The sequence below is a fragment of the Stenella coeruleoalba genome, assembly GCF_951394435.1.
Source record: "Stenella coeruleoalba genome assembly, chromosome: 3".
NCBI lineage: Eukaryota > Metazoa > Chordata > Mammalia > Artiodactyla > Delphinidae > Stenella > Stenella coeruleoalba.
The window spans coordinates 88,394,161-88,422,152 of NC_137148.1; the positions used below are offsets into that span (position 1 = coordinate 88,394,161).

Genomic DNA, 27,992 nt, shown 5'->3' on the forward strand with positions numbered 1-27,992 from the left:
TCCAAAACTATGTTGAATAATAGTGGTGAGAGTGGGAAACCTTGTCTTGTTCCTGTTCTTAGTGGAAATGGTTTCAGTTTTTCACCATTGAGAATGATGTTGGCTGTGGGTTTGTCTTATATGGCCTTTATTATGTTGAGGTAGGTTCCCTCTATGCCCATTTTCTGGAAAGTTTTTATCATTAATGGGTGTTGAATTTTGTCAAAAGCTTTTTCTGCATCTATTGAGATGATCATATGATTTTTTTTCTTCAATTTTTTAATATGGTGTATCACATTGATTGATCTGTGTATACTGAAAAATCCTTGCATCCCTGGGGTAAATCTCCCTTGATCGTGGTGTATGATCCTTTTAATGTGTTGCTGGATTCTGCTTGCTGACATTTTGTTGAGGATTTTTGCATCTATATTCTTCTGTGCTATTGGTCTGTAATTTTTTTTTTTTTTTGCAGTATCTTTGTCTGGTTTTGGAATCAGGGTGATGGTGGCCTCATAGAATGAGTTTGGGAGTGTTCCTTCCTCTGCAAAGTTTTGGAAGAGTTTGAGAAGAATGGGTGTTAGCTTTTCTTTAAATGTTTGGTAGAATTCACCTCTGAAGCCATCTGGTCTTGGACTTTTGTTTGTTGGAAGATTTTTAATCACAGTTTCAATTTCAGTGCTTGTGATTGGTCTGTTGATATTTTCTATTTCTACCTGGTTCAGTCTTGGAAGGTTATACCTTTCTAAGAATTTGTCCATTTCTTCCAGGTTGTCCATTTTATTGGCTTAGAGTTGCTGGTAGTAGTCTCTTACGATGCTTTGTATTTCTTCAGTGTCCATTGTAACTTTTCCTTTTTCATTTGTAATTTTATTGATTTGAGTCCTCTCCCTCTTGATGAGTGTGGCTAAAGGTTTATCAACTGTGTTTATCTTCTCAAAGAGCCAGCTTTTAGTATTATTGATCTTTGCTATTGTATTCTTTGTTTCTATTTCATTTATTTCTGCTCTGATCTTTATGATTTCTTTCCTTCTACAACGTTTGGGTTTTGTTTGTTCTTCTTTCTCTAGTTCCTTTAAGTGTAAGGTTAGATTGTTTATTTAAGATTTTTCTTGTTTCTTGAGGTCGGATTGTATTGCTATGAACTTCCCTCTTAGAACTGCTTTTGCTGCATCCCATAGGTGTTGGATCGTCATGTTTTCATTGTCATTTGTCTCTAGGTATTTTTTGATTTCCTCTTTGATTTTTCAGTGATCTCTTGCTTATTTAGTATCATATTGTTTAGCCTATATGTGTTTGTGTTTTTTACATTTTTTTCCCTGTAATTGATTTCTAATCTCATAGCATTATGGTCAGAAAAGATGCTTGATATGATTTCATTTTTTTTGAGTTTATCAAGGCTTGATTTGTGACCCAAGATGTGATCTGTCATTTAGAATGTTCTGTGTGCACTTGAGAAGAAAGTGTAATCTGCAGTTTTCTGATGGAATGTCCTATAAATATCCTATATAAATCTATGTGGTCTATTGCATCATTTAAATCTTGTGTTTCCTTATTAATTTTCTGTCTGGATGATCTGCCCATTGGTGTAAGTGCAGTGTTTAAGTCCCCAATTATTATTGTGTTACTGTTGATTTCCTCTTTTATAGCTGTTAGCAGTTGCCTTATGTATTGTGGTGCTCCTATGTTAGGTGCATAAATATTTATAATTCTTATATGTTCTTCTTGGATTTATCCCTTGATCATTGTGTAGTGTCCTTCCTTGTCTCTTTTAACATTGTTTATTTTAAAGTCTATTTTATCTAATATGTTTATTGCTACTCCAGCTTTCTTTTGATTTCTATTTGCATGGAGTATCTTTTTCCATCCCCTCACTTTCAGTCTATATGTGTCCCGAGGTCTCAAGTGCTGCATTTAATGTTGTCCAACAGGTGTCTTAGGCTGTCTTCATTTCTTTTCATTCTTTTTTCTTTATTCTGTTTGATGGCAGTGATTTCCACCATTTTGTCTTCCACGTCACTTATCCTTTCTTCTGCCTCAGTTTTTCTGCTATTGATTCCTTCTGTGTATTTTTCATTTCAGTTATTGTATTGTTCATCTATGTTTGTTTATTCTTTAATTCTTCTATGTCTTTGTTAAACATTTCTTGCATCATCTCGATCTTTTCCTCCATTCTTTTTCCGAGGTCCTGGATCATTTTCACTACCATTATTCGGAATTATTTTTCTGGAAGGTTGCCTATGTCCATTCATTTAGATGTTTTTCTGGTGTTTTATCTTGTTCCTTAATCTGGTACATAGTCCTCTGCGTTTTTAGTTTAATCTGTCTTTCTGTGAATGTGGTTTTCATTCCACAGGCTGGAGGATTGTAGTTCTTTTTGCTTCTGCTCTCTGGTCAATCCCCACTTGTTTATGTTGTAGAAAATATACATCAGGTTTACCTATATACTTATATGCACATCCTTCTTCATATTACCATGTAGTACCTTTTTCTAAAGTTAAAAAGTATTTTTTAAGAGTAAGTATATCCTAATTTTATAAAAAATAAGGAATAGCATATTGAACCAGGTGGTATTGAATTAAGTGAATTTAAATATGATTTTGGTTTGAAGTTTTTTAGTTTCCTTGAAGATATATTGAAATATTAGAAAAGATGGTCAAAACAATTGCTTCACAGCTATGTATTCTGATGGCTAGAATTACACTATGGTTTTTTTTTTTTTTTTTTTTTGCGATACGCGGGCCTCTCACTGTTGTGGCCTCTCCTGTTGCAGAGCACAGGCTCCGGACGCGTAGGCTCAGTGGCCATGGCTCACAGGCCTAGCCGCTCCGCAGCATGTGGGATCTTCCCAGACTGGGGCACGAACCCGTGTCCCCTGCATCGGCAGGTGGACTCTCAACCACTGTGGCACCAGGGAACCATATAACTATGGTTTTACATTTACCAAGCCTCAAAATACCCACAAAGACATTTGTGTGGCTTCTCTTACATGGGTAGAAGTTTGAATGCTTCTGCTTTATTGCACATCATATTCAGGAAAGAAATAAGATAGGATGAGCTCTTCCCCATTGTACATGCCCGTACCAGTCAGGCTAGAGAAGTTTGAAAGGAGCTCTCTTCACCCCTTTTATAACAGGAGCAGGGAAACAAACTCCTTTTCAAATTCTTTTTTCTCTATGAGAAACAAAGAAGAATGCTAAAGGATTGGTAATATCCCTGATTATTTACACGCCCTCACTTACCCTAAGCAGACATAGTAAGAGGGTACCTACTGCTAGAACTGTGGGGAATTAATTGGAAGACTCATTCAAAAGTAAATTTTTCTCTAATTGGGAAGTAGATTTTCTTAAATTGCCTCTTCATGTATTATGAATAGTTCTGTGATAGTTTATAGCCAATTAAAATTGATTGGATCCATTGAGTTTTCTCTTTAGAGTACTTTAATATGAAAACCAGTTTGAATTGAGTCCAGACTTGAGACAGATGGTTAAATTTATGTTTAAAGAAATCTAAAAAATGAATAAAACTTGGAAAAGGCTCTTTTAGTTGATTTCCTTATTTTGAGTCCACTAAGAATGGCAACTGGCTTTCTTATTTGATAATCACCAAATCTTGGAGATTTTAAAAAATCAGAATCATGTATGGATGATGCATGGAGGTCCTCTAGAAAAGTACTCCGAAATTCAAATTCACCTCTCAGTTCAGCATATGAAAGAAATGCATTTTGGATACATGACCTACTAAAGACCAAAGTAGAGTTCAGTCTATGTTTATTGGTTATCAGTTTTGTTGAAATGACCTGAAAGTGGGAGGATTTGTCTTTTTTGGACCTACTTATTAATACATGATCTTTCAGCAGCTAATTTATGGCATGAATGCTTTTCACTGCATGGAGCTTAATATGATAGGACCTTTACAAGGTCATAAAGAGTAATGGCGCTCTTAGTTATTAGTCTAATTTACATTGGGTTAAAGCTGCAGAAATTAGAGTGACAGCTGTAATATTTGCATCAGATGCTGAGATGTTATGTGGGATGGAATATGCTACATGATTAATTTATATTCTGCAGATAACATCCTAAAAATAATATGAAAGTTCAATAATATGGTTTGTCCCTATTTTGCTTAGTTTTATTAAGTAAACAAAGCTAAGTTTCATATACAACGAGATTAAGAGAAGTTATGTCCTTTTGCTGATTTTCCTCTATATTTTATAGGTGAGCTCCTTAACAATATTAGTTTTGGACTTGATTACTAGAAAGATGATATAAACAGATGCAGAAGGTAAAATTGTAATCTTTCTATAACTTCTAATTTTAAAAAAATTATTTAAGTTTAAATTTATTTTTTTAAAGTAAGAACTATATTAATTTGTGCATTTTCTTGTTATGTGCCAGGCACTGTTATTTGCATAACTGATCTTGTAGATAACAGAACACATGGAAATCCCTGCCTCCTTGAGCTTACATTTTAGAGCAGAAGATAGCTAATTAGTAAAATAAATAAATGAAACATATAGTATGTTAGGTGGTAAAAGGTAAAGTGGAGAAAACATGGTAGGTAGATAGGATGTTGAGCGGATGATCAGGTTAGTTGTCATGGAGAAAGACATTTAAATGAAGAGTGAAACAAGTGAGGAAGTGAAGCATGTGATTACCTGGGGCAAAGAGTACTCCAGGTAGAGGGAAAAGCCAAAGCAAAGTCATTGAGATGGGATCATGTGTGGCATATTTGAGGAGTGGTATAGACACCTGTGTGGCTGGAACTGAGGGATTGATAAAGGAAAGTTGTGGAGGTATGAGATGAGGTCAGAGAGGAAGAATGATGGTGAGTGGTACGGGAGGCACAGCTTACCCTGGATCTTGCTGGTTCTTTTAAAACCCTTGGACTTTTACTCTGAGTAAGGTGGAAAACCATTGGAGGGTTTGAGCAAAGGAATGACATGAACTTACATTTTAACAGGATAATTCTGGTAGCTTTGTTGAGAATCATATGAGTGGTTGGGGAAGGATGTAAGTAAGATTACTTCTAGGCTATTGGAGTAATACAGGCAAGGATTCATGCTGGCTTGGACCTGGGTGGTAGCAGCAGAGGTGGTGAGAAACGGGCAAATTCTGGACACATGTACAATTGATTCTTGTTATTTATGGTCATTATATTCTAAAAAGTCACTGTGAATACTAAATTAGCATTAGCTGATTACTGAATCATTGCCCCTGGTGAGCATAACATAAGGGATTAGATCCCTTTAAGCAGGGTCACAACATTTTCGACAGTTGATCAATACATCAGTTTGTTTTTTGTGTGTTTCTGTTTAAAGACACCTTCTTTAATATATATTGTTGACTCATTAACACTGAACTCACAGCTAGCAGTACTATAACTCACGACTAAACAACGCTATCTAACACATATTTGCTCTATCAGGGACATCACAGCCTCCTTGAGCATAAGAATACTAGGCAGCACTTCAGCACTCTGCTTGGGGGTCATTTTAAAGGCAAAGTTACCATCGAAAAGCACAAAAATGCAAAAAGTGTGGAACTAAATAGACTACAAAAATGAGTTTACAGTAGAAGAGCTGAAACAAAAGGCCGAGCATAGCTTTTCAACCTCAGTTGAGAATGTGTGTATCAGGTGACTCCTTTGCTGCTCTGCATGTGTGCATGTCCATGACTGACCTGAAAAGCACTGTGTGTATCAATTTTGGGATTAAAAAGAAATTTTAGGCAGTAGGTCTGAATTCATGGAAATATAGAATCCATGGATACTGAGGATTTATTATATACTGAAAGTAGAGCTTAAGGATTTGCTGATGAATTAGGTGTAGAGTGTGAGAGAAAGAAGTCAAGAATGATTCCAATATTTTTGGCCTGAGCAATGGGAAGGATGGCATTGTTGTTACTGAGATGGAGAAAAATAGAGGAGGAGCAGATTTGGAGGTGAAGATCAGGCGTTTGGTTTTGAGATTCTTATTAGACATCTAAGTGGAGATGTCAGATTTGCACTTGGATCTCTAATTTTGGAGTTCCAGCGAGACTTCTGGGGTTGAACTATCAATCAGATTGTTAGTTGATATTTAAAGCCATGAGATTTGATGATATTACAAAGGGTGTTAATTAAGATAGAAAAGAGTCCTAAGTCTGAGCCTAACATTAAGAAGTCACAGAAATGCGGAGGACGTTGTAAAGAAGACTAAGATAAAAGGAAAACCAAAAGAATATTATTATTCTGGAAGCCAGATGGGGTGAAGGGATTTCAAGGAAGAACAAGTGATCACGTGATTTGCAGTTGCATGCTGCTAAGACAAAAGATGAGGACTAAAGTTTGGATTTAGCAAAACGTGCGTTATTGGTGACTTTGACAAGAACAGTTTCAGTGGAACAATAGAAGGAAACACCTAAATGGGATGGGTTTAAGAAAGAATGAGAAGAAAAAAACTGGAGATAACTAGTATACACAAATCTTAGAAATTTTGCAGTAAAGGGAAAGAGAGAGATAGGGAGTTAAGTAAAAGAAGTAGAGTCAAGGGGGAATTTTTTTTAAAGATTAGGAGCTGTTACAGCTTGTTTGCTGACAAAAATGTTCCCATGAAGAAGGAAAAGTTGATGAGGCAGCAGAATGAAGGAAGAATTGCTGGAGCAATGTCCTTGTTGTGTAGAACTAGAGAATGGATTTAGTACACAAGGGAATGGATTGGTCTTAGCTAAGAGCAAGGGCAGTTTATTCATTGAAATAGTGCAAGAGAGGCTACAGCCTTATTCAGATAAGAGGTTGGATAGACTGGTGAGAGCTTGGGGAATTTCCCTTGAGATTCCATTTTTCCCCCCTTAGTGGGGTTCATGGGCTCCCTCTTCATACTTATATGGTTCCAAATTCAAAATCACATGGTACATATCAGTAAGTAGACAGTGAAAACTTTTTCTCCCATGTATTACCCAGTTTTTTTTTTTTTCCACAAGGAAACCAATATGAAGTTTCTTCTAGATATATTCTACTCATAACCTGTGGCTTTTAAACCATTTCATTAAGAATATTCATCAACTTATTAGATAACCTTGTATATTATAGCACATTATTAGGAGTTTTAGATCATGACTAGTTGGTTATCCATACTAAATATATGGTGATCTCTACACTCCCTCTTCTACAATTATATCCTAACATTATGATGACTGTTTTGTGAACCTCCATCTTAATTTTCTTGTCAAGCATTTTTAAGGAAGAGACTATGAATATGTGTCTCTCACAGAACTTAGGACGTCATGGAATCTGGATAAAGATTTAAAGGATGAATTCCCTTAATTTGCTGTAAATGTTGTTCTCCCACACACTTGACTAGTCTTATGAAGCAGAATGATAGTTTTTTTTTTTTTTAAATTCTGGCTGTTTTTATCTATTAATATTACCTATAGTGTAAGCATACCTGCTTTGAAACATACATATTAAAACTAAATTTTTTTCTATCACTGAGACTTTTAATCTCTAGGCTAAATAACTGAATTTTTTAATTTAGTGAATATTCAGGTACTTCTGAGCTTTAATCAATTTTTACAACTTTCCATTTTTAACTTTTTATTTTGACATTATTTCAGACCAACGGAAATTTTGAAAGAATACTGCAAAGAATTTCCATATATATTTCACCCATATTCTCTAAATATTAATATTTTAGCACATTTACTTTATCCTTTTCTTTGTCTGTACATGAGAGAGAAACAAAAACTGGTTCTTCTGTCCTTTTGACATGTTCCTGTTATTTATTGAGCACTTATTTTCTGGCTCATCTTATACCCTTTCTGCTCTAGGTCTTGCTTCATTTCCCTAAGGAGCTATAGTTCCATTTAGTAGAAAATAGTATTTAGAAACCAATATTTGGGCACTGGGTGTGCTCATTGCTACTGGGATGTCTTTGTTTTAGGTCCTTTCAATGGATATAGATAAGAAATAAACAAATGTACGCACACACACACACACACACACACACACACACACACACAAATACAAATACAAATACATCTGTGCCTATTTCTATACCTATTGCTCTATCTATAGTAAAACTGAAGTATTCACATTGATATTTCCAATTCCAGTTGAACACCAAATAGTTCATTCTGTCTTTTCCTATTTATGTATTTGTAAATTCCTTCTCTGACAGTGAGACACCTGGCTACTATTATTCACAATCTACTTACTTGTTCAATCCTAAAATAACAGAAGATAATTTCAGAATTGCTAATTTATGCCTCTGAAAAAAGAAACCTACTGACTACAGTTCAGTATTTGTTTAGACCTCTTTTTGTCTTTAGTCTTCCTCTGTAGTCAAATACTGTTTCCAAAGTTACTTGGATTAATGCTTTCCTTCCCCACTCCTTTCAGTGTGGTTACATTACTCACTGGGAAATACAGTTTGGTTCATTTGTTTCTATTGTGTCCCATTTTAGGTTGTTTTTCTGCTCTTACCCTTGTTGATTTTGTTTATTTATTTTGTTAATGGTTAGACATTAATGGTTTCAAAAGTCAGAACTGTACAAAAGTAGATATTTAGAGAACTATATCTTCTTTAACTATATCTCTTTATTTCTTATACAAAAACTACAATATTATGATATGTTTTTTATTTTGATTTTCTACCTGACATTGTATCCTGAAAGATCTCAGTATTTCAGTTTGTAGATTTCTTTGTTCTTTTTAATTGCTGCATAGCACTTCATTATAAGTTATTCAAGCACTTTCCTATGTATGGACATATAGTTTATTTGTAGTTTTTTCAGTTATTTACACTACTACCATGAATAAGCTTGTGTGTAAGTTTTTTTTTTATTGTTGAAAGAATATCTTAAGCATAAATTTCTAGAAGTGTGAATGCAGAGTCAAAATATAAATGTGTGTGTAGTTTTGTTAGATATTGCCAAATTTCCTTCTATAAAAATTATACTGATTTACATTCCCACTAGATATGTATGAGTATCAGTTTCCCCACATCCTTGCCAAAACAGTGTTTGCCAATTTGGTACATAATTTTGATTTGCATTTCTTTTATTATGAGTGAGGGATTGAGGTTGACCACCTCTTTATATGTTTAAAGGCCATTTTAAAGTATTTATTTTTTAGCGAGTTCTTTTGCCCATTTAAAAAAATTGAAGTTTGGTCTTTTTTTTCCTTAAAATTTTAAGGATTTAAAAGGTGTATTATAGTGAATAGCCCTTTATCTGTTATACATGGTACATACATTTTCTGTGAATTTGTTGGTCGTTGTTTGACTTTATGGTCTTTTGTCCACAAATGACGATACTTTAGCTACTCATACTGCTGTGAGAAATAAACGTCCTTTGTCTCTGTCCCAAGAGTCTTGTCTCTTTTGGCCACATCCATGAAACTGAGGCAGCCTAACTTTTTAACTTGCCAAGTAGGATAGAATCTCATTCTTTTCATGTTCTTGACAAAGATTTGTGTCCTTTTATTTTTCTTTATTTTCTTTTTCTGCAGGATTTTTTCTTTTTCCCTTTACCAAAGTCCCTTCGTTTTAACCATTTCTGCCTGAAGTATTACCTTTCTAAGACTGCCTCCTTTATCTTCCATATGCACTTTTACGTCCCTTCCTTGTAGTCAGTTCGGTGACCTACCATTACACGTTTTCAGTACTTTCACATGTAGGGTGGATCTTCTTATTCTTATGGTGGTTTTAGATGAGTCTTAGGCATACTGCTATCTCTTCTCTTCTCTCTTTAGTGCATTTTTCTTTTCTTTTTTTTTTTCAGAACAGTCTTTGGTGTCCATGAATGCTTGCAGTGGGAGGGTGAAAGATCATTTGCAAAGATTTGATGTTTATTTTTCTACTCATTGAAAATTTTAAATTTGGACATTCTCTGCCTATTATACTGAGGGTGCAGGTTTTGTTTTTCTTTTTGTTCTTTATTATATTTTTAGGTGATATGTGGGAGATTCAGAATTATGCTGCTGCCCAGCTACTCAGAATCCCCCCATGCACAGCTTTGCAGTTAGAGAATATAGCTTTGGGACTTCCCTGGCGGTCTAGTGGTTAAGACTCCCGGCTTCCACTGCAAGGGGCATGGGTTTGATCCCTGGTCGGGGAACTAAGATCCCTCAAGCCGTGTGGCCAAATAAATAAATAAATAATTAAGGGAAAAAAAGAGAGAGAATATAGCTTTGACCATGGTATATCATTCAATTTATAGGCTATTAAAAAGACTGTGGGTCAATTGAATCTAGCAGTCACTATATGCAAGGAAATGATATTTCCTTGCTTGTTATTTCCAAACTAGAGAGCTTGCTTTTTAAAGGTATTTTATATTGAATTTTAAAATATCACTGTTTTAGTTCCTTGAACAGTTTAAAACTCATAATGCATTTCAATAAATATTTCTTGATTGATACATCAAATTTTTTTATACTAGGAAATTTATTAAAGCTAGCACACCGTGGATATACATCTTGTATTTTTTTAATGCTTCATAGGAGCATATAATCAAAAAGGTTTTCTCAGCTCTCCAAATTCTGTGTCTTCTTTAGCCTTTGTTGTTAACTGTGCATTGTGACAATTTTCTGCCATTTGATTTCCATCACAACCCAATGGATGGAGAAGGGCACACGATTTAACTCCCAGGATTAAAAATTAGAAGCTAAAATTTAGATTAAATGATCTGCTTGGGTTGCACAGCTAAACAAAGGAGGAGCTGAGATGAAAATTGACTCAGAACATCACTGAGTAAAATAGGTAGCTCATTCATTGTTCCCACATATCATACTTGAACTTTAGCTTCCAAGTGAAAAAACATATGCGGACATTTAGGCCAAATAACTTGTAAGTTAAGATGAATTCTCATTCATTTTCTTTTTACTCAGAGTAATAAGTAAACGTTATATAGTTGAGGAGGAACGTTTTGAAAGAAAGGAAAAATTTTAAGGTGGGAGAATATTTATCCAAATCAAAGCAGAGACTACTTGCAGTTTACTTTTGGAAAATAATCACTTCTCATTTATTATCCAGAGACTTTTCACCATAATATTTAACAAATGGTAAATGCTTCAGAAGTTTATAATAAAAAATACTTGACTTTCTAGACTAGCTTAATGGCTAGTCTAGCCTGTCTCTTATAAATGTCAAACATACATAATTGAGTTTTGCTGGCTTCATAATATTGTTTGTGGCATGACGCCGTATACACACTCTGTTACTACAAACATTAAACGAGTTTATCAACAAGTGGTGGAAAAGAATTGTAATTCAGTCTCTTTGTGAATTTCATTATGTGGAGGAGGAAAAATTGAATGTTTTTCTCCCTGTTAATTGACACATAGAATAACTCCATTTCCTGCTTCAGTGCTTCTCATCATTTGGAAAAAAAAAAAAAAAAAGCATACAGCAACAGAGGTATGATTCTGTGTCTGTCATTAGAATTTATTCACTCTGTGTACTTCACATTAATTTTAAGCTCAAGTGTAGTTATTTAAAAGTTAAGAAAGTATAATATTGATCTGAGATATATTCTGAACCAAAAAGCTGTGTGGCAGGAATGGTGGTGGGTAGTATTTTGCAATATATTTTACGTGAATGGAATTTAAAAAAATTTAGGGCTTCCCTGGTGGCACACTGGTTGAGAGTCCACCTGCCGATGCAGGGGACGCGGGTTCGTGGCCTGGTCTGGGAGGATCCCACATGCCGCGGAGCGGCTCGGCCTGTGAGCCATGGCCGCTGGGCCTGCGCGTCCGGAGCCTGTGGTCCGCAACGGGAGAGGCCACGGCAGTGAGAGGCCCGCGTACCGCAAAAAAAAAAATTTTAGTTGTAACTAAATTTAGTTTAGTTTCACACTATTTCTTGAATTTACTTACATAGTCTCTTTGGAACCCTAAATGTTTATTTTAAAACAAATCAAGAAAAACTACAATAGAATCCCGTTTCAAATCATGGCAAATGAGCATGTTTTTGAAACTTTTTGTTCATGTCTACAAGGGAGGAAGTATGGGGTGCATGCCCAAGTACATCTTACAACCAAGTGCACGAGTGTCTATGAGCGTAGAGGACAACAAACAAACCAACAAAAGAGCCTTACTATGACATACCCCATTTTCAGTTTTAGACCCAAAGCTGTTTTTAAAGAATCTTTTAGCATTATGTATTATTATTTTAATGTAATGGATTCTGCCTCAGATGTTTTCAAAAGCATTTGTTTTCTAAATTTGCTAATGACCACTGGTAAGCGATTGATAATTAGATTTTGGCTATGATAGCCTTCTTCAGATTGTTGGTCATACACTGTATCTGATAAAGAGAAAAAAATTATTTGGGAAGTTCTTAACTTTTCTAATGTAATTTTGGATTATAAAATCTTAGTGAGCTGAGTGTTGTATATTTCATGCATCATTTCTACACCAGCTAGAAAGACAGATGGGTAGTGTGCAGCTTAAAAATCTGTGCAAATAGGAGGACAGATGGGTGGTTTAAATGGTTTAAATGTCTCCATGAAAATGTTTGTGTGGAGAGCTTGACTCTTGAAGTTACACTAAAAAATCTAAGTAATTAATTGGGAATAATAGAGTTCATATAAAAAGCAATATTTTTAAAGAAGTGACATAAAATATGGACTTCATTGAATTTACTAGTTATAATTTTTTAACTTATAATAAAAATCAACAAATTAGAATACAATACTCAAATATTGTTGCCTTATTTTCTTATTATGAACACGTGGACCCCAGAAGACTTCTTTATTACTTAGATTTATCTGCATAATTGTACGTGAACTTTTGAAATGTCTGTTGTCAGAATTTGTTGAATTCCAAGCAACAGCAACTTAAACTAGTTTAAAAATGATGAATCAAAAACAAAACAAAGCAAAACAAAACCAACTCAAGGAAAAAGGCCTTAGAAAGGACTGTTCTGGCAACTTCTGCAGCAAATGTTCATGGACTTTCACTCCAGCAGGTGTTCAGGCATTAATGTGACATAGCTCCCAGCCAAAAGATTGGTACCTATTTCGTTGGGAATACAATTTGGATCTTGGGTGGTATCTTCACATAGGAGTCTCCCCCTGACTCATGTGGGTAAGCAGAAAAGGGGGTTGTCATTTTAGAGGAAGGCTGCAGGGCTGGCCGTAGATGTATCAATTGTACTGGCTCTTTTAGAAATGTGTTTCTGCAAGAAGGATGCTAAGTAGCAATGTTTATGGGTAAATAAATATAGTATTCTATGAAAAAATTATTAAAGTAACTGTGAACATGTAGGCAGATGTGTTCCTGAGAATGTTAAAAAATCATTTGTGATTAGCATTATTGAAGTGGTTTATTAATTCCTAAGTTAATGCCATACAGAGTAAGTTACAACTACTCTAGGGATTTATATTAGATGAGGCAAAAAATTTATTGGTTTCTGAATGAACATTTTTAAAAATTCATAATTCAAAGATATAGTTTTAAAAAAATCACAGAGCATCCTTCATAATAAGGGGAAGAATTTTTTAATGAATTTCTTATTTCAGTTATGTATTTAAAAATTTATATGATTATTTACTAGTTCATGGTGTAAAATATATTATCCTGTGGGTTGCAGTCAAAAAGTGAGAAAACCCACTCGTTTGATGGCTAATGTTATCTTTTTCTGACCCCTTCATATCAGAACTGAATTAATATGTTTGCTCCCATCCTCCCACTGTAGTGAATCTCTTTCACTCTGTATTAGAATCTCTTTCCAGTCAGCTGTGAAAGGGTTAGGAAATATACTCTAGTGATTAAGTTATTTTCTCATCAACAGGTTCTTTATGTTATAAAGTGAAATAGGTTATCCAGGGCAACATTTTGTGAATAACTTGGACAATTATGAATATCCCTCTGAATAGGAACCAGCCAATGGTCTTTGGCTAGAGAATTATGCTCTGTAAAATATTATATGCAGCTCCCCGGAAGAAGTCAGTGGTGGTTCTAGTATCCAGAAACACTAGAATTTGTTAGTAATAGAGACATACCAGTCTGCTGAAAAGTTCTGTTTCCTTTTTCACCAGCTGGATGTAGTTCCTTGCCTCAGAATTAGAAAAGTGATGAGAAAGGCAAGAAAATTGTTCTAATTCTATTGCTATACCTGAGCATGTTCTGAGTTTCCTCAGTCTGCAAAATCCCTGGCCTTTTCTCTGCTTTTGGCCCTTGGCTGAGGACATTCTCCAATAGGGAGTACTTTTCTGACTCCTGTCTATAGGGAATACCCAGATGGATGCTGAGCCTGAACAGGGTGGAAGCAGAGGAGAGCCTCTGGTGTCTAAAATTCTCAACATAAGATCTATTTTGGGGGAAGATTCATTTGCAGGAGTCTCTTTGGATAGAGGGCAAAAATTAATGTATACTTTGAAAAGTTTATTCACTAAATCTAAATAATTGACAAGAAATATTTGTTCAGTTTGCATCAAACATTGAAGATCTGCTTAAAAATTTCATTTATTTGTATAGTCATTCATTTATATTGCCAGTCTGTAAATATTTTATGAATGATTTTAGTAAAGGAACCACAAAAAGTTTTTTTTTTAATTAATTTATTTTATTTATTTTTGCTGGGTTGGGTCTTCGTTGCTGTGCGTGGGCTTTGTTGCAGCGAGTGGGGGCTACTCTTTGTTGCGGTGCGTGGGCTTCTCATTGCGGTGGCTTCTCTGTTGCGGCGAGCGGGGGCTTCAGGAGTTGCTGTGCGTGGGCTTAGTTGCTCTGCGTCATGTGGGATCTTCCAGGACCAGGGCTCGAACCCGTGTCCCCTGCATTGGCAGGCGGATTCTTAACCACTGCACCACCAGGGAAGTCCACAAAAAGTTTTAGTTCATAAAATTATCATCTCCTAGACGACTTCTGTATCAAGTTTAAATTTCTCTGTTTGATTTCTAAGTCATTCACAACCTAAAACTGTCCTACCTGTACAGACATATTTCCTTCATTTCCTCAAAACTTGCTGTCTTTGAGCTTACTACTTTGCTTACCTATGGAACATTGCTTATTCTCTTCATGTTTTCACTCAGTATTCCAAATCACTAGACCATGGGTTGTATGTCAAAGACTCTGTTTTGCCAAGTACTCAATTCTCAATGTCTAGCACAGTTCCTGGGGGTGAACAGTTAATAATATTTACTGAATGAAAGGAAGGAAGAAATGGAGAAAGAGAGGGTGAGAGGGAGGAACTGTTGTCTATCCTGTCTTTCTTATACCTTTCCAGACTTGCCTCATCTTTTAAGGTCTGTTTTCTCCACAGACTCCTCTGACTTCCCTGGTCTTTATTCATATCTCAAACTTAGACCTCAGAATTTAACATTATTTACAAACTTTCTTGTTTTCTTGGTTATACAATTTCATGTGCACTGTTGTTCCAGTTTGGTGTGAGCTCCTTGAAGATGAGAAGGATCATACATCTGTACAGTTTTTCAAAAAATTGTACATTAACCTTTATTCACCAAACATTTACTGCAGTGCATGCTTCCTTCAGAGCATCCTTTGTACAAAGTACTGGCAAATAAACACAGTATGTGTTCAGTAACCTTTTGATTATTCATAAAATATATGAGATAGCATGAAATAGTGGTAACTCAGTTTGCACATAGTGAAGATAGAACTTTTAAAATTATCTCTTTGCTAACTTTATTGAATTTTTTTTCAGGGAAAGAAACTGAAAAGGCTAAGGAACGTTACGACAAAGCCACGATGAAACTTCATATGTTGCATAATCAGTATGTATTGGCATTGAAAGGGGCGCAGCTTCATCAGAATCAGTATTATGACACTACACTTCCTCTGCTTCTGGATTCCTTACAAAAGATGCAAGAAGAAATGATAAAAGCACTGTAAGATACATTTCCTATTTGATATAAAATCCCTTCATAAAATGATTTTAACATTTTTTTTTCTGCTAGTTCACCTTTCATATAAAAATTATCTTTGTTTTGTAAGCTGCATCATTGAACTAGCTCAATGGGTATTTCACACCTCTTCTACCTTGGTTTTCACTTCTGTTTTCCTTTCAGTTTACACTCACTCAACTCTGCAACCTTCTAGCTAGCCCCAAGAATGTCTCTTATTTTTGTATGTTTTTGTTTTGCTCCAGTTAGCTAGAAATTTAGCTGAAAAAAAAATCTTTAGTTTGACAGTGTTAGTTTTTGTTTGTTTGTTTGTTTTTGGCCATGCCACACAGCTTGTGGGATCTTAGTTACCCAACCAGGGATTGAACCTGGGCCCTCGGCAGTGAAAGCACAGATTCCTAACTACTGGACTGCCAGGGAATTCCCTTGACAAGTGTTAAGAAGTGGATATCTACCTCCAGAGGATTGGGTTTAAATCTTGAGCAACTGATAAGCCCAAAGGAAATAACTTTTTGGTTTATTTGCCAGCTTTTTGTTGTATGAGATTAAAATGAACAAATGTTTATTGAAGTTCTGCTGTATACAAAGCACCCTGGTGCTTGCAGATGTAGAGATGAGTAGGTCACAATTTTTGCCTTCAAGGAGCAAACAGCGTTGGTCAGTAATTCAAATGCATACATGTTTACCATACAGATCAATTCAATATGCCACCCTATGGTAGACTTCATCCCCTTTATATGCTGGTTTAGGTGATCCCCCATTTCCCAAAAAAAGATAAAGTGTTTTTAGTCAACTTGAATATGTCAACTTTTAAGGGTATTGATGAAATAGTGAAATATCTACTTAAAATATTTAATTCATAAATTTAGTAATGTCTACTTTAAATTACATATTGTTGATCTATAAACGTTGCCTTTCCTACTTTCATTTTATGAATCAATATTTTCTCAAACTCTCCATATGAATCTTCAATAATAGTGTCTTCATCATCACAAGAACATCCTTTTTTGAGACATATAATAGTTTCACACAGTGTATTATCTTTACTTTGTAATAAATTTTTTTAGATCTAGCATTTAAAAAAATCCAAGCATAATATCACTGAAATTGAATCCTATGTCACAAGTACTCATTCATATAACATTAGGAGACTTCTTCCTTTTTTTACCCATTTGTCTTAAAGATGTGTTAATGATCTCCACATCATAACCACTTACTGTTTTGCTTTTTAAGAATTAGCTAGATAGTCTTATTTATATTAATATCATTCAGTACTTTCAATTGTGAGGTCATAACCCCAGGGATATTTACTAAATCTGTATTAAATTTCTCTGCCTCCCTCTTTTCTTTAAACTGTGTCTATCAGGTCATTTCTGTAATCATTCCAAGCTAGCATTGCCTGAAGCAGTTTGAATTTAATTTTTTTTTAACCCAAACAGTATTTTGCTGTTCAGACTGAAGTAATTGAGAGAATGCTTCATAATAAGAGAAATTTTGTAGGATTACTTTTTATGAGTGATGATTTTGGAAAAGAAAAACAAACAAGGCCTTATATTTATTTGGGTATATGCAGGATAAGCTTGTTTGTCCACACTTTTTAAGGCTACTAATGAGCAATGGTATATTTTTACAGCATAGCATTCTTAAGTTGGAGATTGGGTCTTTGTAACAGAATAGTTTTTCCTTTTGCATTTATTAGATAAGCCTAATAACTTTTATGATTATTTTTGCTACTAACTGGAGGTCAGGAGAAGATTGAGATGTCATTGAAGGTATAAACCAATTAAACTCTGTAAATATAATATGAAAAAGAGCAGAGGCCCAGGAGCAAGAGAAGAACCAGGAGCTAGGGCATGTGAGGAAGTGGCAGGCACTGAACGAAACATTAAATAGACAGGAGTTCATCCACAGTTTCATGTTACGGAATCAGCATTTCAGTGGTGATGTTTAGAAACGGAAAGTGGTTAGCACTGGCTTACACTTTGGATATGTTAGATAGATATTGGAAGATGTAATGCCTTACTCTAGATCATTTACAATTATTATATTATATCAAATGTAAGTTGTTAATCTGTACACGTGTATAATCCCTTCACTTCACTATCCAGGTATATGAAATAAGGTGGTGTGTTAAATCATCATCTGTAAAAATTGACATTATATTTCATATTGTTTTAAATCCTTTTTGGGCCTATGTTTCCCTGATAAAACTTTAAAATGTTGTTAAATTTTCTTTTCTTTTCAGGAAAGGTATATTTGATGAATACAGCCAGATAACCAGTCTTGTTACAGAGGAAATAGTGAATGTCCATAAAGAGATTCAAATGTCAGTTGAACAGATAGACCCTGGCACAGAATACAATAATTTCATAGATGTTCACAGGTATGTATGATATTTTCATTCTTTCAGTATTTATGACAGTATTACTTTTTTTTTAACCATATAATATTTAACTGAATTAAAATAAGAAATATTGAAGAGCTTATTAGGAAATAGTCTATTTCATTATTAATTTGTTTTTAATTATTTTCAAAATCCTTTCTCGATGATAACTAATTTATATAATGATCTTGAAAAGTTTTTCAGTTGTTACTACATCACTGCTTAAACCCATATTAATCCATGAAATTGTATTTTCTTTTTAACAATTATATAATAATAATAAACATGGTTTTCTATTTGTGTTAAACTTTATAGTAATTATATCAATTATTTTTTCATGCATGCATCATCTTATTTTATGCTCATTACCATTGAGGAAGGAATAAAGCAGGTTAATACCTGTATTCTACAAATGAGGAAGCTAAGCTGAAATTAGTTGACTAGATATTTGAGGCCTAAGGTTTAGTTTGATTTATTCTATTTGTTTTTACTCTACTTTGTTAACATAATTTTAAATAAGAACAAATATTCTGCCTTTGGTATGTACTAAGACATATTATGATAGTACATTCATATTGATAAAAATTATTTGGCATACTTTACTAGAACGACGGCTGCTAAGGAGCAAGAAATTGAGTTTGATACTTCCTTACTAGAAGACAATGAAAATCTACAGGCAAATGAGATTATGTGGAATAATTTAACAGCAGAAAGTTTGCAAGTAATGTAAGTATTTAGAAAATCTGAAGCTTAAATATTAGTGTTACTACTTACAGTTAAACTTTATCAGATTTAAAATTCTAATTTTTATTTTCTTGGAAGTAATGAAAAGTAAATTAAACATGAACTGATCTTTGGTCAGAGTGAAATGTTTTGAGAAATATGTTAACTTTACCCATTATCATCACTAATTTCGGTAATTCTGAAAATCAAAATTCTGTGTGATGTTACATTCATTTGCCCAGTTATTGCTGATATCTTATATTGGAATAATGCTTTATTGTTTCCAAAATTTATAGAAAATTTTTTTATCCCATTTCATTCTCTAAATAGCAGAACCATTTTGGAAATGAGGACATTGAGTGTTAGAGATAAGAAGAGACTTACAGATGTCACAAGCATTTAGTATAAAAATTTGACTTTTGAGTTCTTTTCTCTTTATAAGCAGAAGTATCTTCCGTTATAGGCTATTATATCAATTCCTTTTTCACTTTTTGTTATTATTGCATAAAATTTTAAAAGACTTTTAAGAAATCTTAATGTGTTTTTTGTCCTTTTCAAACATTTAAGGCTATTAACAGTACATTTTAAAATTTAGAAAACATAATTAAGGCATTCTACTTTTAAAGTATATTTAAAGATATTTAACCTCTCTGCTGATTTTGTTCAGGAGCAACACAAAGAAACTTATATTTATTAATAAGTGTTGTATGTACCTATACCTGTGTGAGAACTACAGCCAGAAATGATTACATACTTACTTTCTTTTCAGTATTGGACATGTTATATCATCTGACTTACTGAAATTTTACCTCAAAAGACACAGCCGAAAGTTCCTATCTATGTAATTAAGCAATCTCCCTTCTGTTGTTCAGTGACGTTGTAGTGTTACAGATAATTAAGTGGTAGGATCCTGGGACTAGCTCTTGGTAAGGGGTTTAATGTATTTAAAGTTGTCCAGATGGAATGAAGAAACTAACAAATGCTTGTTGAATTACCTTGTCCAAGATGAAGGCTTAATAGTTACCGGGGAGTGACCGTTGATGAGAGGAATGGAGGCATGGGAGTACCCTGCATTAGAGGGTCTTTTTGAGCAGCCATAATGCGATTCTTGAAGCTATTTCTCAAGTTTCAAGACCCTTCTCAGGAATCTCTCTTTGACTTTAGGTATACTCTTACAATGTCAGCTATCTCTAAACCAGTGGTTCTCACCCTGGGCAATTTTTGTTCCCAGGGGACATTTGACAATGTCTGAGATATTTTTATTTACCAGTTGGGAAGGTAGAGGCCATGGATGCTGCTAAGCAGCCTACAGTTCACAGGACAGCCTCCAACAACAAAGAATTATCTACCAAAAATGTCAGTAGGGCCAAGGTTGAGAAACTCTGCTCTTAACAATAGAGTTGAATGCATGTCATAAAATAGATGGTAAAGTTTCTCAATTCTTGGGTAGTGACAAATTCCATTCCTTAATTCCTGTGCTGCTTGGTGAAGGAACATGACATAAATTACTCTTGTTTTTTTAAGTCATCATATTGACCCCAAATAATTCATTCATTTACTCATCAAAATATATTTACTGTGTGTTTAAGGTTGTAAGGTTTAATACATTCAAGGAGTTTATGCTACAGTTGATCAATTTAATTTAATACACCAAGAAGGAATGAGCATATAGATATTGGAGTGTTATGAGGTAAAATTAAAAATAGCTACCTGTTATAAGCTTATGTAAAATAAGAGATTTTGTGACCAAAGAAGAATTTGTTTTATTGCTTTTTAGGGTATAATTAGAGCAAAACTAGTTATATTCATAAATCATTATTTCTTAATTGTGGTGATGAAGCAATGAACAAAAATGCAATAAATTAAAGGTAATAAATCTTTGACAATGTGATAGATTTAATTGCTTACCTCTTACTGAGGCAAAACTTTAGCTATATTTTGTTGAACAGTGTCTAAATTCAGGATATGAGTTTAAGATTAGACTTTCCTCAAGAATTTTATTCCAAGAATGAGTTATTCAGTGTGTCTATTGGCACTGCTAAAATATTCTAAATTAATTCCATTAAAACATATATGTATGTATATATATGTGTGTATATATATTTTAATGTAAGAGGAAAATCTTTCTTTTTACCATAATGTTAGTGTATTAAATGTAAACTTATATCTTTTCTTTCCTGAGGTATTGATTTGATAATTTTGTTGTTTATGTTGGAATATTCGGTGCAATAGAAATGAATGAAACAAATGAACACATAGTTTCCAGAAAAATAAACACAAATGACCAGTAATCCTGTGACAATGAAAGAAATATACATTTTTAAAAAAAGAAGCTATTTCAACTACCAGCTTGGCAAGGATTACGTAATTTGATAGTACCCAGCGTTGTGTAGGATATGGGAAAATAAGCCTTCTTATAAAGTCTTGGCAGAAATGTAAATTAGTATAACCTTTTGGGAGAATAATTTGGCAATATACATCAAAATTCAACTTGCAAACCTTTTAACTTAGAAATTCCACTCCTAGGACTTTAGCATACAAGTACTCAAAGATACATGTACAAGCGTAACATATTGAGTTGGTTGGGTCTGAATCCTAACAGTATGGCTTATTACCTTTGTGAAACTGGACAGATTATTTAATCCTTTTATGCCTCATTTTCCTCAAAATGTAAAATGGTAATAATAATGTCACCCAATTCATAGTATTGTTATGAAGATTACATGTATGAGTAAATGTGGAATACTTAGAAGAGTCCCTGGCACATAGTAAGTTCTGTGTATTAGTTTTTTTTTTTAATGGAAGTATAGTTGATTTACAATATTATATAAGTTACAGGTGTACAATATAGTGATTCACAATTTTTAAAGGTTATACTCCATTTAGTTATTATCAAATATTGGCTATATTTCCTATGTTGTACAATATATTCTTGTAGCTTATTTTATATATAATAGTTTGTATGTTTTAATTCCTTACCCCTATACTGTCCCTCCCTACTTCGGGCTCCCCACTTGTAACCACTAGTTAGTTCTCTATATCTGTAAGTCTATTTCTTTTTTTGTTATATTCACTAGTTTGTTATATTTTTGGATTCTGCATATGAGTGATATCATACAGTATTTGTCTTTCTCTGTCTGACTTATTTCACTTAGCAAATACCCTCCAAGTCCATCCATGTTGTTGCAAATGGCAACATTTCATTCTTTTTTATGGCTGAGTAGTATTCCATTGTATGTATGTATGTATATATATATATATATATATATATATATATATATATATATATATATATATATACCACATCTTTTTCTATCTATTCATCTTTGATGGACACTTCAGTTGCTTCCATGTCTTGACAGTTGTCAGTAATGTGGCTGTGAACATTGGGGTACATGTATCTTTTCAAATTAGCATTTTTATTTTTCCAGATATATACCCAGGAGTGGAATTGCAGAGTCATATGGTAGCTCTATTGTTAGTTTTTTGAGAAACCTCCATACTGTTTTCCATAGTGGTTGTACCAATTGACATTCCTACGAGCAGTGTACGAGGGTTCCCTTTTTCCACATCCTTGCCAACATTTGTTATTTGTGTTCTTTTTTTGATAGCCATTCTGACAGGTGTGAGGTGATATCTTATTGTGGTTTTGATTTGCATTTCCCTGATGATTAACTACGTTGAGCCTCTTTTCATGTGTCTGTTGGCTGTTTGCATGTCATCTTTGGGAAAATGTCTATTCAGGTCTTCTGCCCATATTTTAATCAGGTTGTTTGTTTTTTTTTTTTGATGTTGAGTTGTATGAGCTGTTTATAACTGTTGGATATTAACCCCTTATTGGTCATATCATTTGCAAATATTTTCTCCCATTCAGTAGGTTGTCTTTTTGTTTTGTCGATACTTTCCTTTGTGATGCAAAAATCTTTAAGTTTAATTAGGTCCCATTTGTTTATTTTTGCCTTTATTTCCTTTGCCTTAGGAGACAGATCCAAAAAAGAATTTCTATGATTTATGTGAAAGAGTGTTCTGCCTGTATTTTCCTCTAGGAGTTTTATGGTTTCCTATCTTACATTTAGGTCTTCAATTCATTTTGAGTTTATTTTTGTACATGGTATTAGAGAATGTTCTAATTTCATTCTTTTATATGTAGCTGTTCTGTTTTCCCAGCATCACGTATTGAAGAGACTGTCTTTTCTCCATTGTATATTCTTGCCTCCTTTGTCGTAGGTTAATTAACTGTAAGTATGTGGGTTTTTTTCTGGGCTCTCTATTCTGTTCCATTGATGTATGTGTCTGTTTTTGTGCCAATACCATACTGTTTTCACTACTGTAGCTTTGTAGTATAATCTGAAATCAGGGAGCATGATTCCTCCAGCTCTGTTCTATTTGTTTTGGCTATTTGGGGTCTTCTATGTTTCTATGTATTGGTTTTTGTTCTTTTTTTGTTTTGTTTTGTTTCTTTGCGGTATGTGGGCCTCTCACTGTTGTGGCCTCTCCCGTTGCGGAGCACAGGCTCCGGACGTGCAGGCTCAGTGGCCATGGCTCATGGGCCCAGCTGCTCTGCGGCATGTGGGATCTTCCTGGACCGGGGAATGAACCCTTGTCCCCTGCATTGGCAGGCGGACTCTCAACCACTGCGCCACCAGGGAAGCCCTGTTCTTGTTTTTTAAATTACTGCTTGGGGTGGTTTTGTACGTTAAGGACTCTGAGCACAATGCTTAGGTTTTTCAGGGGCCTTTGGCTGTGTTTGAGATCTGAAAGATTTTTGTTAGTTCCAAAATATGAAAAGAAAACTGTTACAAGGTATAATACTATGTCATCTTCATTAATTATTAAATTTGGTATATACAAAACATTTCAAACAATTTGTAGGTTAAACTTTCTCACTTATTAATATCTGTGTATGTACACACACACACACACACACACACACACACACACACACACACACACGCATTTAGTTTGGATAGAGGCCAAGGATTATACAGGTCTCAAAACACTGACAAAACACTGGAAACACAATAAATATTCATCAATAAGGGATTGGTAAATGAATTATGTTAGGTCTGTACTAACCCCACAATTTTCCCATATTATTCAGGTTTTAAATAGAATAAGATAGGTTTTAATATATGCTTGTATGGAAAGATCACCAGAGTATATGATAAAAAGCAAAAACAAGTTATAGAATAACATTTATGGAATGAATCTATTAATAAAAAAGTACATTTATGTTTGTATATACATAGAACATATTTAGGAATGGAGGTGAATTGATGGGGTATGTAGGGAAGCATGTTGGGGCCAATATTTATAATAATGTTAAATAAATGTGGTTTTATTTCTCATCTGTTTGCAGTTTTATTTGAAAACTTATGTTAGCATGACTCTCTCCAGAATATTAGCTATTTATTTTCCTTCCCATTATGTTAGTTCCTTATCCTTTCACTAAGCATTTTTTCCTTAGTCACATTGCTTTATGTAGTTTTAGAATAGAACTCTCTCAAAGCTCTTTTTGAAAATGCTAATATTTTATGGCCTGTGCTTCCTTTTGTTCTGTATTTTTTCTTAGCCCATCTAAAAGCTCTAATGCATTAATAAAGAATGGTATTAAGGAAAACTTCAGAAACATTTTTCTTTGTTTTGCATTCCTTTATGTTTGTTTGAGTGATCAGTGACCCTATCCTTTGTGAAAGGTTACATTTGTTTGGAAATGAGAATCATTAATTTTTGACTTCTGGAGAATTTTTCCATAAATAGAAGTCATGCTGGCAATCTGTCAGACTGCTGATTAGTAGTGACTATGAAACAAAGAAAAAATTGGATTACATTTCTCTTGGACTCTTCAGAATTCTTGGCTAGATGTCAGATGTTGTGGGTGATTTATTAACATCTTTGTTGAATGAATGAGTGAATGAAGATGGTTTTATGGAGAGATTTCAGGGAGTTTCTGAATAGTGAATCTTGTCTCTGGCTTCTTATTAGTATCACTTAGGGAGCTTTAAAAAATGCTGATGCCTGGGACCTGGCCCAAACCAATGAAATCAGATTTTCTGAGAGTTAGATCTAGGCATTGGAATTTTTTGTAAACTCTCCAGGTGATTTTAATGTGCAGACAGGATTTAAAAATCTGCTGTATCCCGTTAAAACTTTTTGTAGAAATGTGTGTTTTACTTTCTGGGGGGAGGGTGTGTGCAAATTTTCAGAGGGCTTCTTAACCCAAAATGGCTAAGGACTACTGCTCTAGTTGAATATCTTTCATATTTAAACAATGTCTTTTTTGTTAAACTTTTCTAACTTATATTCCTCAAGTTGTATAGCATTACTGGGGAAAAATTAGCATTTTTACAGTAGTCTAATCAGAATTTCTTTTTAACTCTGTTTTTTTTCTGATCTACCATACTTCTGGACTAGTCTTGACTTGTAAGGTATTTGAAGTTTAAAGAGATGCCTTTTCCCTGAAGTTATCTCTTTCACTTTGCTAGTCATAAAAAGATACCTGTGAATTTTTTCTTTTTTTTTAGATTCCTAAATATAGCATAAAAATTGTTTTCATTAGCAAACACTCATAAATTTAATAGTTTATACTCTTGGTTGCTCTTTATTGTATCATGTAGAGCTTTCACAAGTAAATGCATGAGATTCTGAGATTATTACACAATTAGTATTTATATCTAAAACAAGATTATACAGTGTTGCTGCCTGCCCCCTTTTCAGATTTGATGGAAATCTAATGATATAATAATAAATGACAGTTACTGTATTTACCCATCTAAATATGTGCCACAAAGCATTTTTATCATACGCTCATTATTTATCTATCAGCTATAATTATAAAGGTAATACACCCCCCCCCCCCCCGCACACACACACATATGGAGAGAGAGAGAGAGGAATTCAACTCAGCTATTTGTAGGTTGTTTGTTTATCTCCTATTTACTGGAAATGTTTTTGCATGGTAGATCACTATGTGGTAGAGGACTATTTCTCAGCCTCTGATAATTTCTAGTACCTGAGATCATGCAGTGCCACGACACACGCGTTCAGGTTGTATGACCTTCAGGCTTGAATCTGAGGTTGCTTCCTTTGTCTCTGTCATCTACAACCTCTCTCCTTCCCCTCCAGCACCCCTTTGACATCTGCCTCATTTTTGGATCACCCTTGTTTGCCAAAGGCTGGAAGAGGTACTATATTTTATTGACTTTAATCATCCATTTATTAAGATTATATATGCAAATATTTCCTCTCATCTAATCACTACTTAATTGACTAATTGGAGACTCAGTAATTTTAGTTCATCCAAATAACTTGAAAAAAAGTCAGGTCTATAAAATTTGGAACATTAGAAGAATATATTTAAGTGTCTGTTGTGTGGGTTTTGGCATTTTGGATAGACGAGGCATCAATTTGTGATCTATTGCAAACTAAAAGCAGGGTAAATGGAGTTATGAATCCATAGTTTAAGTGAGGCAAATTAAAGGTAGTAAGTTGCTCCAAAATATGAACATTAACATGTCTGCCAAAAGAGGAATTTTGATTAATTTTAGTAAAACGGTATAGAGTAAAGGTCCTGTTTAGTTCTTTTGTTGACTCAATTTTCTAGTTTCAAATGAAGTCTCTTTATCATAAGTTGTTATTATCTATCAGTAGGAAATATATTTGAATTCTAGAAGACTGTGTTTAGCTCTCTAGTCATATTCTAAAGTAAAGCCCAACCGCAGGCCTCATGTTTCCCAGTACATTTTAAAAAATTTAAAGTCAGAACATGTTTAACTTTTACAGTGGAATATAAATAAGATCTCTTAATTGAAGAATGGTAATTCTCTGTGTGGAAAAGTGATTATCTTGGATTTTTTGAGATATGAGTTAGCAAACTATAGCCTGTAGGTCAAATCCAGCTAACCACTTGTTTTGAGCAGTCTATGAGCCAAGACTGCTCATTACACTTTTAAATGGTTAAACAAATCAAAAGAAGAACTATATTTTGTGATATAAAATATAGTGTTTATATGTTTATATGAAATTTAAACATCAGAGTACATAAATAAAGTTATATTGGAACACAGCCATGCTAATTCATTTACCTGTTGTCTATGGGTGCTTTCCTGCTACAGTGGCAGAGTTGAGCAGTTGTGACCATATATGGCATTCTCATCACTTCACACTGCTGCTTGGCATACTATAAATCACAGTGACATGGTTATAATTCAACAGTGTTTTGAATGCCATACATATCATTGTACTACAGCATTTACTTACTTTTTATTATCAGTGCATGCATGTCATGTCAAAACAAGAAAAGAAGAGAAAATGGATTTTGGATGTCACACTTTAAGACACAGTGGAGTGTGGATTATTTTGTTATTGAATTAGATGGCAAAGCATTGTGTTTATCATGCACTGGCACTATGGCTGTGCTAAAATAATAAATGTTGACATTATCAGACTAAACACTCATCTCAATATTACTGACTCACAGGAGAGCACTAGTCAGAAAAATTAAAAAAGTTAAACTGGAATACCTCATCACAGCAGACTTTCTTCAGAAAAATAAAATATGAAAATGTGGATGAAGCCAAAATAAGTTTATGGGTGGCTTAATTGTTTGCCGAGCAAAAAAAGCCATTTATCAGTGGTAAATTAATTAAATAGTGTTTTACTGCAGTAACTGAAGAAATATGTCGAGAGAAAATAAGTTTATGACCATTACTCTTTTAGCAAGAACATTTGCTTGAAGGGTTGAAAACACTGGGGCTAAATCGTTAGTAAATTAAAAAAACACGACAAATGATTTCAACTAAAGAATTACTTTTGATGAATAAATAGCCTGTGTGGATCAACTATAAACAATATTTTCATTGAAGTTGAGAAAACACTAATTCAGTACAAACTGAAGTGGAGTTTGTTACATCTGTTAAGATGTAATTTTACAACTGATGTTGTTAAAAATACGTGTGTATCAGAAGAAGGTTTAGTTGAACAAATTTACAAAGCTTGTGAAAATGTTAGGTGTTTAAATCCTGTGGTTATTCATTGTATTATTCAATAGTAGGCACTTTGTGAAAAAT

The 27,992-nt window shown here is 34.0% G+C and overlaps 1 protein-coding gene across 9 annotated transcripts in view; it reads left to right on the forward strand.

Annotated features, from left to right (window-relative positions):
• Window positions 1–27,992, forward strand: part of FER (FER tyrosine kinase) — a 463,302-nt gene that overhangs the window by 101,192 nt on the left and 334,118 nt on the right. For 7 of the 9 annotated variants that reach the window (XR_013827559.1, XM_079916621.1, XM_079916626.1 and 4 more), the window contains 3 exons: window positions 15,620–15,803; window positions 18,064–18,201; window positions 18,808–18,927. Coding sequence is in view for 8 of the 9 variants with exons in the window: in XM_079916621.1 (XP_079772747.1) it covers window positions 15,620–15,803; window positions 18,064–18,201; window positions 18,808–18,927 (442 nt within the window). In the remaining variant the exon portion in view is untranslated. Of the gene's footprint in view, window positions 1–4,193; window positions 4,261–15,619; window positions 15,804–18,063; window positions 18,202–18,807; window positions 18,928–27,992 lie in introns of those variants that run through there. The other 2 variants (XM_079916629.1, XM_079916622.1) reach the window with 2 other exon arrangements.